This window comes from Gopherus flavomarginatus, chromosome 8, assembly GCF_025201925.1.
Source record: "Gopherus flavomarginatus isolate rGopFla2 chromosome 8, rGopFla2.mat.asm, whole genome shotgun sequence".
In the NCBI taxonomy this organism is placed as follows: Eukaryota; Metazoa; Chordata; order Testudines; family Testudinidae; genus Gopherus; species Gopherus flavomarginatus.
This window is the reverse complement of record NC_066624.1, coordinates 92,689,495-92,704,389: the sequence shown is the minus strand read 5'-3', so window position 1 is coordinate 92,704,389 and position 14,895 is coordinate 92,689,495. Positions and strand designations below refer to the sequence as shown.

At 47.8% G+C, this 14,895-nt stretch overlaps 1 protein-coding gene and 1 long non-coding RNA gene across 8 annotated transcripts in view; one reads left to right on the top strand and one right to left on the bottom strand.

Annotated features, from left to right (window-relative positions):
* SMC4 (structural maintenance of chromosomes 4) overlaps positions 1-14,895 on the bottom strand; it is a 125,480-nt gene that overhangs the window by 77,264 nt on the left and 33,321 nt on the right. For all 7 annotated transcript variants that reach the window (XM_050965800.1, XM_050965796.1, XM_050965794.1 and 4 more), the window contains 2 exons: positions 9,088-9,252; positions 12-139 (listed from right to left, as the gene is read on the bottom strand). In XM_050965800.1, the coding sequence (XP_050821757.1) occupies positions 12-139; positions 9,088-9,252 (293 nt within the window). The remainder of the gene's footprint in view (positions 1-11; positions 140-9,087; positions 9,253-14,895) is intronic.
* On the top strand, positions 3,021-8,239 carry LOC127057303 (uncharacterized). Its single transcript, XR_007776051.1, has 3 exons — positions 3,021-3,410; positions 6,060-6,250; positions 7,162-8,239. It is a non-coding gene; the product is annotated as an uncharacterized LOC127057303 (long non-coding RNA).

Sequence of the window (14,895 nt, the reverse complement as noted above, 5' to 3'; positions counted from 1 at the left end):
GTGTTACTTACATGTAGTATTGGCAAATACAATTCTTTTCCTTGAACATTTTGTTTTCCAAAGAAAGAAATTCAATGGCTTTGTTTCTCTCTCCTTCTAAAGCATCTTTTTCTTTCTCCACCATTTTAACTCTGTTTAACTAGAAAAGAAAATACAACATCTAAAGTCAGTTCACATTTCACATTCTAACAATACTTCAGAGAAAACATAATGAACAGTGAGAAAACTGATCACACTATATAAGGTAGTCAATTAAGATCATATACAGAAAAAACATTTCCAAAATTAACTTCACAACACAATTTAAGATTGTGAGCTTTTGGAGGAAGGGACTCACTGTATAGCACAATGGAGCTTGAACCTATTTGAGGATTCTATGCAATAATGTAAGACAACCAGGAACATAGATTCAGCCTAACCCAGGGAATTTTATAAGAAAATCCCCACCAGGATATATAAGGCTTTTTTTTTTTTATAAAGTCATGGAATCAGATTTTTATTTTTTAAACAAGGGCTCCCACTTGTGCTAATATCAATTCAGTCAAACCAAAGGTAGCACAGGTGGGAATTTTTTTTTTTAAATTCCTAATGTAGACTGCTTAAGTGTGTTATTTTTGCTGTATCTGTTGCTCTTGAAGAACAATGCTTAAGTAATCCCTTTTCAGCGTAGGTCCTTATTCAACCACCATTGTTATAGTAGAAAACTACTTCCTAACTATTTAAATAAAACTTTTCCTTCTCAGTTTGCAAGGAGAAATAGTTTGATAACTGTGTGTCCATTTATCCATGATGCATCTGATGAAGTGGGTATTCACCCATGAAAGCTTATGCTCCAATACATCTGTTAGTCTATAAGGTGCCACAGGACTCTGTCGCTTTTTACAGATCCAGACTAACACGGTTACTTGATAAATTTGTGCATGAAGAATTTACTAAGGGAAAGTTAAGTCAAATAACTTAACATTGTCTTTAGTTCTGAAAGTGTTAAATTCCATAGTTATTCTGTTGAGGAAGCAAGTTCTACAGTCTATGTCCAGCTTCTGTGAATGTTTTATTTTCTACACTTGGAAGCTTCCTCATACGGTTATGAGTGCTTCATTGTTCCAGTGGAACATTTCAACCTTTTTCCATACCAGAACTACTGTTGAGTCTCCTACTTTTCTCCTGTTAGCAATATAGGAAATGTAGGACAGTCAAGACTCCTTGATAACGTAAGAGAGGCAAATGAGAGAATCCATGTTATATCCTGTACTTGAAACTGTTACTTACCTGTATTCAGTTTTTTTCCAAGATGTGTTGTATCCATGCACAGGCATGTGTGCCCTGTGCACTTGAGCCAGAGATTCCGATCAGCAGTACTGTCAGCTGTTCCTGCATGTCCTTGTGCCTCCAACCAAGGGCATACAGGGTGGGGCTGCCTCAATCCCCTTGCACTGGAATCCTGATGACATTAAACTCCAAGTAGTGGGGGACGGAGGATGGGATGTGGAATTTGGTATGTGTGTACAATATATCTGAGAAACCAGTTAACTGTGCAGGTAAATAACTCTTTATTCTTTCTGCACATATATATTCTCTGTTAGGCGATTTCCAAGCAGTAGCCCAATAGCAGCAGGAACTCAGAAAATATTTAAACAATTTTTCCACAGTTGGTCTCTCTGCTGGACACTTTGGCAATTCATAATGCTGCATGAAAGTGTGAACAGAGAATCAAGTTGCTGCTCTGCAGATGTCCTTAACAGGGACATTACTGAGGAAGGCTACTGAGGTGGCGTGGGTCCTTGTAGAATGGGCAGTAATTCTCAGGCTGTGAGGCTTCAAAGCTCATAACAGGTTCATGTACATAAAGAAATCTTATTAGATAGACTCTGAACTGAACAGTTGTCCTCCCATTGTCTTGGCTTAAGACATTAAATCTAGTGGAGGATCAAAAAGACAGAGTCCTGTCAGTGTAGAATGACAGTGCCCTATGCACATCCAAAGCATGCAACATTTCCTCATACTTATGGATGTGCAGTTTAGAAAAGATGATTAGTAGATCTACCACCTGATTTAGATGGAATTCTAACACACTTTTGATATATAGTGTTGTTGTAGCTGTATTGGTCCCAGGATATTAGTCTTTGATAGGAATTTCAGATGAGGTTGTAAAGATGCTTTGTCCTTAAGTTATACATGGTAGACCTGCAACTTCCCCATTCTCCTAGCAAATGTGAACACCAAGAATGCTGTTTTAGCAGACAAATGAAAAAGGGAGCAGGTGGATAAACCTCAAAGGGTGATCTCATATGCAATGACAAGACCACATTAAGGTCCCAAGGCAAAAGTGTAGGTCACTAACTGTAACTAGAGTTTCTTTGAGATGTGTCATTCCTATCTGTATTCCACACATGGCGTATGCATGCACCCAGATCTGAAAATTCTTCAAAGCAGTGTCTGTTGCCCCGCATGTGCACAGCTCTCCTTGCATTCCCAACCTAGAAGATAAGATTCAGTGTGGGTCAATGCCTCTGGAATTCCTCCTTCTTACTGCAAACACAATAGGATCCAAAGCAGAGGGAATGGAGGGCAGGTAGTGGAATACATATAGGGACCCCACATCTCAAAGAAAGGATAGTTACAGAAAGTAACCACCACCGCTACTCTGAGTGATGATCCCTACATGTATTCCACAAGCACTGTTCAGACTAGACGTGGGTGCGAGGAAGCTGGTAGCAAAGATGCTTGTAATATTGCTGATTCTACTGCTGCATAATGGGTTGCAAATGTGTGGCTCAAACTCCAGGTGGCTGCTTTGCAGTGAGAAAGTCTGATAAGGATGTCATGGAGGCAGTTTGTGTTTGTGTGGGGTGAACTGTGACTTCCCCAGGGAGAGGAATGTTTGTTATCTTGTAGCACTTCAAGATGCATCGCAAGACCGCTTAGAAATCCTCTAGGATGATATGGCTTGCACACGGAGTCTCTCTGCTATGGGGATAAAGTGTCTTGGTGATTTCCTAATGGACTTCTTTTTTTGCAGGTAGAATGCCAGGCCATGGTGGACATCAAGGAAGTTAAGTCTCTTATCTTCAGAAGACGCAAGAGGCGGTTTGTCCAAGCGGGCCAGGGAGGAATTGGCAGGAGTACAGGACCGGCATCATCAGCATACCCCAAGGATTCCAGAATGACCATTGAGCAGGCCACTATCCCTGATGCCATGTCACTACTGCAGATGCCGCACCAGTCTCACGGGCCAGCAGTGATTCAACCCTTCTTGGCTGAACTCCTGCTCTGACTCAGACCATTCCCCCCCTCCCCCCCCGATGACTAGGGCAGAGCTGTGGAAGCGTGACTCTACCAACTGACCCTCACCGATGATCGCTGAGAAGAGAGTGAGGATCAGTGCCTGCTCAACGAGTGGTATCAGAGAGGTGAGACCAGAGCCGTGATAGGGATCAATTCCACACTAGTGGGGATCGACACCTGGGAGATTGTCTATGCTGTTGCAATCTCTGGCAGGAAGCTCGCTGGTACCAAGGGTACAGGGACTGGTGCCTTGACTCTGGGGTCTCACGCCTCGTAGGGGGAGAGCGCGGCATTGGGGATCTAGGCCTTCCGGTCAGCGACTGAGGTTGCGGGACCGGGATCCCAGGCTGTGCTGATGGGGACCTGTGCCTGAGGTTTGGGGGCCGAGGATGCTCCACTGCCCTATGGGGCAGTCCCATGACTGGCTTACACTACGACGATGGGGCCCCAGCCGAGTCCAGCGTAGCATGTGTGGTGCCGGCCAGCCAACTGGGTCTGAAGCTACCGGGGCCACTTTGGGCAATGAGGTCTTAGGAGGAGCCAGGGTCCCCTGCAGCTCCTGGGAGTCGGATTCCTGGCTGGGCTAGGGGGTCCAACCACAGCAGTACCCCCATGAAGCTCTAGGGTGAGCACATGGCTTGACATAGGTCCTTTGCCGAAGGACCTCTTCCTCTCTGGTGCCAGGGAGTCCTTCTTCTGTAGCTTCTCAGGCACCAGCAAGGAAGGGAGGGAACGGTGTTTGGCAGGGCCCAGTGCAGGCGGTGCGCTCCACACCGATGCCAAGGGGCTAGGAGTGGAATCGGAACGGGAGGGCTCCGACGCAGGATGAAGCACAGCCTTCATGAGAAGGGCCCTCAAGCAGATATCCTATTCCTTCTGGGTTCTAGGGCAAAAGTTCTTACAAATCCTGCACTTGGCCTTTATATGGGACTCCCCCAAGCACTTCAAACAGCTGTCATGGGGGTCACTAATAGGCATCTGCCTGTTGCATGATGAGCATGGTTTGAAGCCTGGGGAATGGGGCATATCCCGCTGCAAAGTGAAGCCAGAGCCAAGACTCTGTCTATTAAACTAATGGCTAAGTAAGTACCTAGGAACTATAAACAAAGGAGGTAACAACAGCTGTTAAGAACCGCTAATGCTCTTGCAATGCAAGACCAGGCGCTCCAACCAACCGTCAAGGGCAGTAAGAGGGAACTGAGAGGGCATAGGGCCGGCAGCACCTAATATACCACCACATGAGCGCGGCACTCAAGAGGGCGCCACAGACAACCGCACAGATACCACTAAGGCAAAAATCTCTGACAACTGGGCACATGGGCATGCACACACCTAGAGTGGAACTGAAATGACAAGCACTCAAAGAACTGTGTATATAATCTATCACTTAAATCGCCTTCTGTACTAGATGATTGGATGATAACTAATTTGATGCCAATTTTAAGAACGTTTCAGAAGCAATACTGGCAATTACATACAAGTAAGCCCAACTTCAGTACAGGCAAATTGGTTGAAACTATAGTAAAGAACAGAATTATCAGACACACAGATAAAATCAATTTGTTGAGGGAAGAGTCAACATGGCTTTTGTAAAGGGAAATAATGCCTCATTGATCTATTAGAATTCTTTGAGGGGGTCAATAAACACGCGGACAAGAGTGATCCAGTAGCTACAGTGTACTTGGACTTTCAGAAAGCCTTTTGACCAGGTCCCTCACTAAAAGCTCTTAAGCAAAGAAACCAGTCATGGGATACGAGGGAGGTCCTCTCATGGATCAGTAACTGGTTAAAAGATAGGAAACAGAAAGTAGGAATAAATGATCAACTTTCACAACAGAGAAAAAGTAGATAGTGGGTTCCCCAGCCATCTGTACTGGGATCAGAGCTGTTCAATGTATTCATATATGATCTAGAAAAAGGGATAAACAGTAAGGTGGCAGAGTTTGCAGATGATACTAAATTAAACAAGATAGTCCAAAGCTGACCACAAAATTTGACAAAGTATCATGAAACTGGGTGACTGGACAACAAAATGACAGATGAAATTCAATGTTGATAAATGCAAAGTAATGAACAATGGAAAACACAATCCCATTATATAGATCCAAAATGATGGGGTTTAAATTAGCTGTTACCACTCAAGAAAGATCTTGCAGTCATCGCGGATAGTTCCCTGAAAACATCTACACAATGTGCAATGCCAGTAAAAACAAAAACAAAACAAACAAACAAAAAAAAACAAGCTAACAGTGTTAGGAACCCCTTAGGAAAGGAACAGATGCTAAAAAAATAATATGTCATAATGCCACTATATAAATCTATGGTATGCTCACACCTGGAATACTGTGTGCATCTCATCTCCAAAGAAAGATACTAGAATTGGAAAACGTACAACAAAAATGATTAGGGATATGGAGCAGCTTCCATAAGAGATTAAAAGATGGGGACTATTCAGCTTGGAAAAGGGACAACTAAGGGGAGCTATGATAGAGCTGTATAAAATCATGAATTATGTGGAGAAAGTCTTATTTACCCCTTCATATAACACACAAACCAGAGATCTCGCAATAAAATCAACAGGCAGCATGTTTAAAATAAACAAAAGTACTTCTTCACACAATGCAGTCATCCCCTGGCAGTGAGTTCCACAGGTTATTGTGAAGGCCAAAACTATAAACAAAAAAACAATTAGATAAGTTTACAGAGGATAGGTCCATCAGTGGCTATTAGTGAAGATGGTCAGGGGTGCAATCTCATGCTTTGGGTGTCCCTAGGCCTCCGAATGCTAGATGGTGATCATGCCTGGCAGAATGGCAAGAGTAACCTCTCGACTATCTATTGGAGCTCAACTGTCTCTGCAGAGATACCAGTGCGACTATCTCCTCTGATTCACCTGAGTCCAAGAATTGCTCCATCAGTAGCGGTGGTGTAGTTGGTAGCAGGGGACGTCTGCCAGATGTTGGAGGTAAGGCTCCTGGGATAGTGATATAGACTTTTCCTGAATAAGGCCATCCCTCAGAAGGGGTAGGCTGGACAAAAATGGAAACCGTAGATAAGGGAGGAATATATCCTCTGGTATTATACAAGTCTCAGTATGCGCTCGTGTCCCAGGGGTTCCCATAGGTAAGTCTCATGGATCGGGTACATCTGTAGTGATTGAACGGTCTCTAGACAGATGAGGAAACACTGATGATGGGTCTGGACCAGTACTCAGACAGAACTGGCGAACGTCAAGTCTTATGCTTCAGTACTGAGGGAACTGTCCGATCTTACTTTTTATGCATCTTGCCCTCCAATGTGGGAGTCTTCATCAGAGCCAGCTGCTTAGGTTCTGCACATCTCACCCAACTGAACAGGCTTGAGGAGGAAGTATGTTTCTCATGGACAGTCCTCAAGGGTGATCTGTCCTTGCATCCATGAGTGTGTCCTCCATGCTCTCATAGGGAGCCCTCGAAGAAGAGTCCTAGCACTTGAGGGCTCTGCTCCAAGGCACATGCTTGGAGGGGCACTGCAGGCCAACGTACAGGGTGGTCTCCCTGGGCTGAATCGGAGAGTGGCTTCATAGCCTTCTTCACTAGCTGCTTACATAGGTGAAGCTCCTTGGCTTCTCAAGTTCTGGGTGGCAATGTGCAATGGATACTGTACTTCACAGAGTTGTGTCTCTCACCCTAACCATACAGGCAGAGTTGATGTTCGTCACTGATAGAGAAGGATCAAGGACAGGAGATGCAATTCTTGAATCCCAGGACTTTGGGCACAGTCTCAGAGCCAGGGAGTGGTTCACCAACCGAGGGAAGAGATAAACACACTATACTACACTAAAAACTTGAACTACAAATCTAAGAATATCACGGTTTACAAATATTTTCTTTATAGGTCATGGAACCAAATGAAGGACAATTCCAACTCAGGCCACGTGGCAGGAGAGAAGCAACTGGAGAGGCGCTGACCTGCACTGCCTCTTATTTGGTTGGTTGCAAAAGGATAGTCATTACACATGTGTGGACCAAGACACTGCTCTGAAGAATTTTTAGACTTGGGTGCATGGTGCACATGTGCACCCCACATGTAGAACACACACAGGGATCATCACTCAAACAACAGCGGTTACTGTAACCTGTGGATAGACTAGTCCCTTCAAAACACCCCTGACCATAGGGGGGTAGTGGTGGTGGTGATGGGGAGGACTGGTCTTGAAAGGCCGAGATGGACACCAGATGGATTTTAATGAGCTCATTGGTAGGCCTGACTCTTTCAGTTTAGTAGGTGTTCTAATATCTTGAATCTATAAAGCAGATCTGGATGCTCTGTCTCCATCAAGAACCTTTTCCACTTAGATAGGTAGCTTTTATGGATTCACAGGGTCTGGGATATGCCCCAGTCTGTAGCCAATCCCTGGGGAGTGACCCCTTGTGTGTCCTGGACCCAAATGATTACACAGAGTTCCATAAGGGTAGGACCTTGCCTCCATGACTCTGAAAAAGCTGGACCTTTGGGCACCAGCAATCCTTGTCTCTCTCCCTGGCTCTTTGCAACGAATCCAGTCAAGCCAGACTCCTGCTGGAGGCTTCTCCATACCCCTTCAGGGCACAATGCTCAGTCAGTATATGCAGCCACCCCAGGTAATCTTTTCAAAACAAGGTAGTAATGTATTAGTCACCTGGCATGCAATTTTGAAATACAGAAAAGCAAAGGTTAAGAAAGAGTTCAGACTGGCTAAAGCCAGGGCACTCAGATACATATTGCTGTAGGAACTACCTGTGATTCATTTTTGTCTACCAGACATGTGTGTCTGTTAGCAGAGCTCTTAATACAGACACCTGACCTCTCATTTTACAGCCATGCTTTTTTCACATGTTCAGCTGCCTCTGCAGCTAGGTGTTAATATTAGTCATTGAGGTTATCATTCTCTCTGGTCGGGTCTTCCATTCAAATGTGTTGATTCCAGCCCACACAGTCCTAGTAGCTTTATGGCAGGGGTGGCCAAACGGTGGCTCAAACCACACATGGCTCTTTTACTGTTAAAATGCAGCTCATGGAATATAGACAGTTCATAAATATATTACAGAAAATTCCCACATTTGTCACAGTAGCTCTAGAAGAATGTCTTTCTACTAATTAACATCTTCTGAACCAGCTGAAAATAGATTCTACCTATAGCTGTTAGCCTCCCACCATCCACGCTGTGAGGCTGAGACTGCATGGATTGGAGTGCAGCACCTGACTGTAATGCTATGATATATAGAGAGGACTGGTAACATGAATAGAGGTTGGATTGACAGGGTCTGCAGGTCCAAGTACTAATACTATCTCAGCCAAGCTGGGGCCATGAGATAGCATTATGGAGTGCTCTTGTTTCAGCTTTCTGTTTACTTTGGGAATCAGTGGATTGGAGGGTATTCTTACAGGAACTCCAGTTCCCAGGGTACTAGGAATGCATCTTTTACATAGCTTGGGCTATGATCAGCCATGGAACAGAAGCAGCTGCATTTCTTCTAGTCTTTGGTTGCAAATCAGTTCATATTGGGAAATCCTCAGCTCTGGAAGACTGCCCACAGTATCTTGTTCTCCAGAGACTGATCATGACTTCCAATGAACTTCCTGCTGAGATTTTTTTAAAAATTGTGTACAATATTCTTAAAATAAAAATTAAAGACACTCCGGCCAACAAACCCCCCTAATTTTTTCCTCACAAATGTTAGCTTTACGCTTTCAGTTGCTTGTCTGAAATAAAAAGTTCCAGCAGTTAAGGATTTTGTTCTATATTTGACTTCTAGAGAATGAACGCTCAAGAGGACTCACCTTCTCTCCTCTCTGCTCATTTAACATCTCAACTCTGCGACACAGAACTTGAATAGGATCTTTTAACCGTCCTGATCCTATTAGGTCTTCTAAGTATTCAAGCATACCTTCATCATGTTCATTCTGGCCTTTTGGTTTCATCATTGCAATCTGTTCGACTTCCCCCTAAAAAAAAAAAAAAAAAATTAATCTAGATTCTATCATTCTTGGGAGGAGGGGGAGTTTGACTAACATTTCTAAGAGAAAGAAGGTATTAGGATGCAGAGAACATGAAGATCTTTACTATTTTAAGGCACTTATGTGACAAGTCAGATGTTATAAATTACAACATAGTAAGGCAGTAATCAGAATTAGTCAGTCACAATACCCATATATGTAGCGAGGCAGTTATAAATATAAATGAAACTTTTCTCCCTCTGAAGATACTATGGCGACGGTGTGAGAAAAAAATATCTGTTCTCTGTAACCCACCCTCCAAACTAAACTTCATCACTCTACAAAACTTCAAAGGCACTTCTCCCTCACCTGAGAGGGGAAAAACAAAAATGACAAACCCATATCATTTAAGACCGTTTTATTTTCATAAAAAAGTATTTAAGGTAGTTTGATCAGGAGTGGAGCCCTATTAAGAGTAGTAGTTTGGAACAAAATGTTTCAGGCGCACTGTTCTGATTGGTCACTTGAACCTTTTGGGTGTTCAGTTGGATATAATTATTGAAAAACAAACAAAAAGCCTTGTTAAATACTTAAGTTTCCCTGCTATATTTATCTCTTCCTGCACAGCATGATCTCTGAAAGTATATACCATAGAAAATTTTATTGAAAACAGCAGATGATCTAATTTTTTATAAGGTAGAATGGGAAATGAGTTGTAAAAGAATTACACCGCTACCTCGATATAATGCAACTCGATATAAGACGAATTAGGATATAACGCCGTAAAGCAGTGCTCGGGGGGACGGGATGACTGCGCACTCCGGTGGATCAAAGCAAGTTCAATATAACACGGTTTCACCTATAATGCGTTAAGATTTTTTGGCTCCCAAGGACAGTGTTATATCGAGATAGACGTGTATAAAAAAAGACGGTTACTCACCTTTGTAACTGTTGTTCTTCGAGATGTGTTGCTCATATCCATTCCAGTTAGGTGTGTGCGCCGCGCGTGCACATTCGTCGGAAAACATTTACCCTAGCAACTCAGTGGGCCGGCAGGTCGCCCCCTAGAGTGGCGCCGCCATGGCACTAGATATATACCCCTGCCGGCCCACCCGCTCCTCAGTTCCTTCTTGCCGGCTACTCCGACAGTGGGGAAGGAGGGCGGGTGTGGAATGGATATGAGCAACACATCTCGAAGAACAACAGTTACAAAGGTGAGTAACCGTCTTTTCTTCTTCGAGTGATTGCTCATACCCATTCCAGTTAGGTGAATCCCAAGCCTTACGTAGGCGGTGGGGTCGGAGTGAAAAATGGCAGAATGAAAACTGCTGAGCCAGAGGCTACAGCATCTCTTGACTGTTGAACCAGGGCATACTGCGAAGCAAAGGTATGGACCGAGGACCAATGGAGCTGCGCGACAGATCTCGTGGGTAGGAACATGAGCCAGCAAGGCGGCAGATGAAGCCTGAGCCCTGGTAGACTGTACGATGATGTGGCTTGGGGAAATATGAGCCAAATCATAACAAGTGCGGAAGTCCGCCATCACCCAAGATGAGATCCTCTGAGAGGAAAACAAGCAAGCCCTCCCTTTGGCCCGCTACCGTGACAGAGCTGGGGCACCTTACGAAATGGTTCTGGCAGCGCAATATAAATGCGAGCACTCCACAGATGTCCAAGGAGTGCAATGGTTGTGCCCATTGTGTTGAGCTGTGGGTAACATGAAAGGCCAAAACCACCTTAGGGAGGAAAGCCGGGTGCGGTCATAACTGCGCCTTGTCTTTGTGAAACCTAGTGTACGGCGGAACCACCGTAAGAGCTCTGAGCTCGGAGACCCGTCTGGCCGATGTAACAGCTACGAGGAAAGTTGTCGTCCAAGACAGGTATAGCAGAGGGCCAGTCGTGAACGGCTCGACTGGGGGAGACATAAGCCTGGTTAAAACTAGGTTGAGGTCCCAGGTTGGGGCTGGGCGGCGCACCCGAGGGTGCAAGCTGTCCAAGCCCTTGAGGGATCTCGAACCCATAGAGCGTGAGAACACCGAACGTCCACCTTAGCCTGGCTGGAAGGTAGAGATGGCTGCTGAGTGTATCCTCAGCAATGATACCGCCAGGTCCTGCCGCTGAAGGCCAGAGGCAGGCCAAATAGAGGGGATCGAGACCTCAGCAGGAGCAAGATCGAGCGTATTGCAGCTGTAGAAGAAACGCTTCCACCTGGCCCGGTACGTTGACCAGGTGGAAGGCTTCCTGTCACCCCGGCTCAGTTACGCAGCAGCCACACCGTGAGGCGAAGAGGCTGCAGGTCCGAGTGACGAAGCCTGTCGTTGCCCTGAGTGATGAGGTCTGGGTGGGGTGGCAGGGTAATTGGGTCTGTTATTGACAGGCCGAGCAACGTAGTATATCAGTGCTGCCTGGACCACTCTGGAGTGATCATGATGATGCGCGCTCTGCCCCTGCGGAGTTTGAGCAGGACCTAATGAACCAGTGGGAACAGTGGGAAGGCATAATGGAGTTGGCCTTTCCACGGCATCAGGAATGCGTCCAAGATCGATCCCGAGGAGAGACCTTGGAAGGAGCAGAACATCTGGCATTTTCTGCTCTCGCGGTGAGCGAACAGGTCTATGTGAGGAAACATCTCCGCTTCTGGAAAGCAGAACGCCTCACATGGGCCAGAGTGATCACTCGTAAGACAGGAAAGGCCTGCTGAGTCAAAGCGCCAAGACGTTCCGAACGCCTGGGAGAAAGGACGTCACCAGCTCCATCGAGTGGGCCATGCAAAAGTCCCGGAAATGGATGGCCTCCTGACAAAAGAGGGGGGGACCATGTCCCTCCCTGGATATTTATGAAGCACATGGCCGCTGTGTTGGCTGTAAACACCGAGATACAACGGCCTCACAGCTGCCGCTGGAACCCCTGGCACGCCAGGCGGACTACTCTCATTTTTGGGGCATTGATGTGGAATGCCAGCTCCCGAGAAGACCAAAGGCCTTAAGCTTGGAGGTGACCATGAGCACTTGAGCAGAGAGATGACGTGTCCGTCGTCAGGGGCAGTGAGGGCTGGGGCGGATGAAACCGCATCCCTGCCCACACCAGGGAGGGAGTTAGGCTCCCTAGAGTGGTGGCTAAGGTGCTCGAGGGAACGGTGACTACCATGACCATTGGCTCCCTGTCCAGGTGGTACGCCGAGGTGAGCCGGACTTGGAGAGGACGGAGGCGGAGCTTGGCGTGTTTGGTTACAAACTTGCGGGCAACCATGGACCCAGGAGACTGAGACAAGTACGAGCCGAGGTCGTTGGGAAAGCCTGCAGACCTCAGATGATTGTTGCCATCGCCTAAAACCGCAGTTGTGATAAGCAGGCTCCGGCTAGGTAGGAGACCAGGATAGCCCCTAGGAAGTCCAACCTCTGCGTGGGAACCAGAGTGGATTGCTCTATAGTAATCATCAGGCCTTGACCTGTGAATAAGACCGTGACGATGCCCACGCGCTGAGTGGTTTGTGTCTCAGAGTCTCCAAGGATAAGCGAATCGTCCAGATACGGAAAAACGCATATCCGACATCAGCGAAGGTAGGCGGCGACTATGGCCATAAACCAGAAGTACTGACAGTTGGCTAGAAAGCGGAGGTATCTCCTGTGCGGAGGGAAGATGGCGTTGCGAAAGTACGCGTCCTTCATATCCAGGGCGGCATAGTAGCCCCCAGGAGGCAAGGATGGAATAATGGTTCCCAGGGATACCGTGCGGAACTTCAACCTTATCCTAAACCGGTTGAGTCCGTGCAGGACTAGGAAGGTCTGAGACCTGCGTTCGAGTGGGGGACTAGGGCATAACGGGAGTAAAACCCCTTGCCCCTTTCGTCCATCGGCGTCTGCACCTCTTGTACGAGGAATTGCTCGTGAGAGGGGTCCCTGAAGGGGGACAGGGCTGGAACAAATTAGAGGTGGTACCTATGCTCCACCGTGCGCAGGATCCAGCGATCTGAAATTAACTGGGGCCACGCCAGGAGAAAGCGGGATTGGGATCCCGGCCTGTGACTGGTACACCGCCCTCAGGCGCACCTTGGAAGGTTCGTCTTTGGTCCCAGTGGTAATTGCGAGGGACCTTGACCTTGGCTCTTTAGGGGTCCTGACGTTCGTCTGCGACCACCTTGGCCTCGCCGTTTGCCAAAGTCCTGTCTCTGGCTAGGCACAGAGTATGGCGGCTGGGGACAGAAAGGCCTGCGTTTGGTCGCTGGCATATGCATGCTGAGAGAGCGCATTAGGACCCTATTGTCCATCAGGCTTGGCAGCCTGGGGCTGTCTTTGCCGCAAAAGGCCTTTACCAACAAAGGGTAAATCCTGAATGGCATACTGCAGCTCCGGCCGGAGGTTTGAAACCTGAAGCCATGAGATGCACCTCATGGCGACACCAAAGGCCAGAGTCCTGGCTGCAGAGTCTGCTGCGTCCAACGAGGCCTGGAGGGACGCTCTGGGTACCCTTTTTTTTTCCCCCCCCCGTCCTCCAAGACGGCAGCGAACTCTTGGCGGGAGTTTTGAGGGAGAAACTCCATAAACTAAACTACCTTCACCCAGGTGCTATAATTATCGCAGCTAAGCAAGGCTTGTTGCTTTGCTACCCAGAGCTGCAGGGCCTCTGCAGAGTACATCTGGCGGCCAAACAGGTTCATTCGCCAAGCCTCTTTCGGTTTCGGGGCTGGCGCCCGCTGGCCATCATATCAGAATCGTGGTCCTGAGCATAAGATCTGCGCATGTGGGATGACACGGATGCGTGTCTGGATGGCCATGGAGGTACTAAAAGAAGGCACAGGCAGAGTCTCTGACTCTGTCGGACCTTGCCCAACTCGGCACCGGGAACCGGCACCGGGAGGCGTACTGGTACCTGGAACGAGATCCAGACCCACAACCAGAATGGTGCCTGGAGATCGACCGAGATCTCGAGGCTCGGGGAGTGGCTACAGGAGTCAAGGTACCTGTCGCGGTGCCGGGAGTCGGAACAGTGCCGATAGCGGGTCGGCGAACGGGATACCGACCGGTGCAGTGAGTGCGACCAGTACCGATGAGGAAAACAGCACCGGGACTGCAAGTGGTGTCGGGCGTGCCGACAGGATCTGGAGTGTCTGCGGGACCGTGATCATGAACGGTGCCGCTCTGCTGTGCTGACAGAGGACGGTCACATGAAGAGACTGTATTACTCGCACCGGCGGTGCCGGGGTCAGGCAACATCGACTCTGTCATGGCAATGAAATCCCTCGCCGTTGGTAATGTCTCCGGCGTGGAGGGAACAGCAGGCTCAACCACAGTGCATACTGGGGAGCTGTCAGGCACCGGATTCGACGGCCCTCGTGGGACCGGGATCGACGGTACCGAGCTCATCAGAGCTTCGGTAGGTGTCGGTGCCGGGCGATCCGAGTTAGATGAGCTGTCTGGCTGCGGTGCCGTCGGCACGGAAGCAGCAGGAGCAATAAGCTCAACCACGGCGCGCGCCGGGGAGCCGTCAGGCACCGGATTCTACGGCCCTTGTGGGACTGGAATCGACGGTGCCGACGTTGTCGGTGCCTCAGAGGTGTCGGTGCCGGGCAATCCGACTTAGACGAGCTCTCTGGCTGCGGTGCCGTTGGCACGGAAGCAGCAGGAGCAGTCGCTCAACCACGGCGCGTGCCGG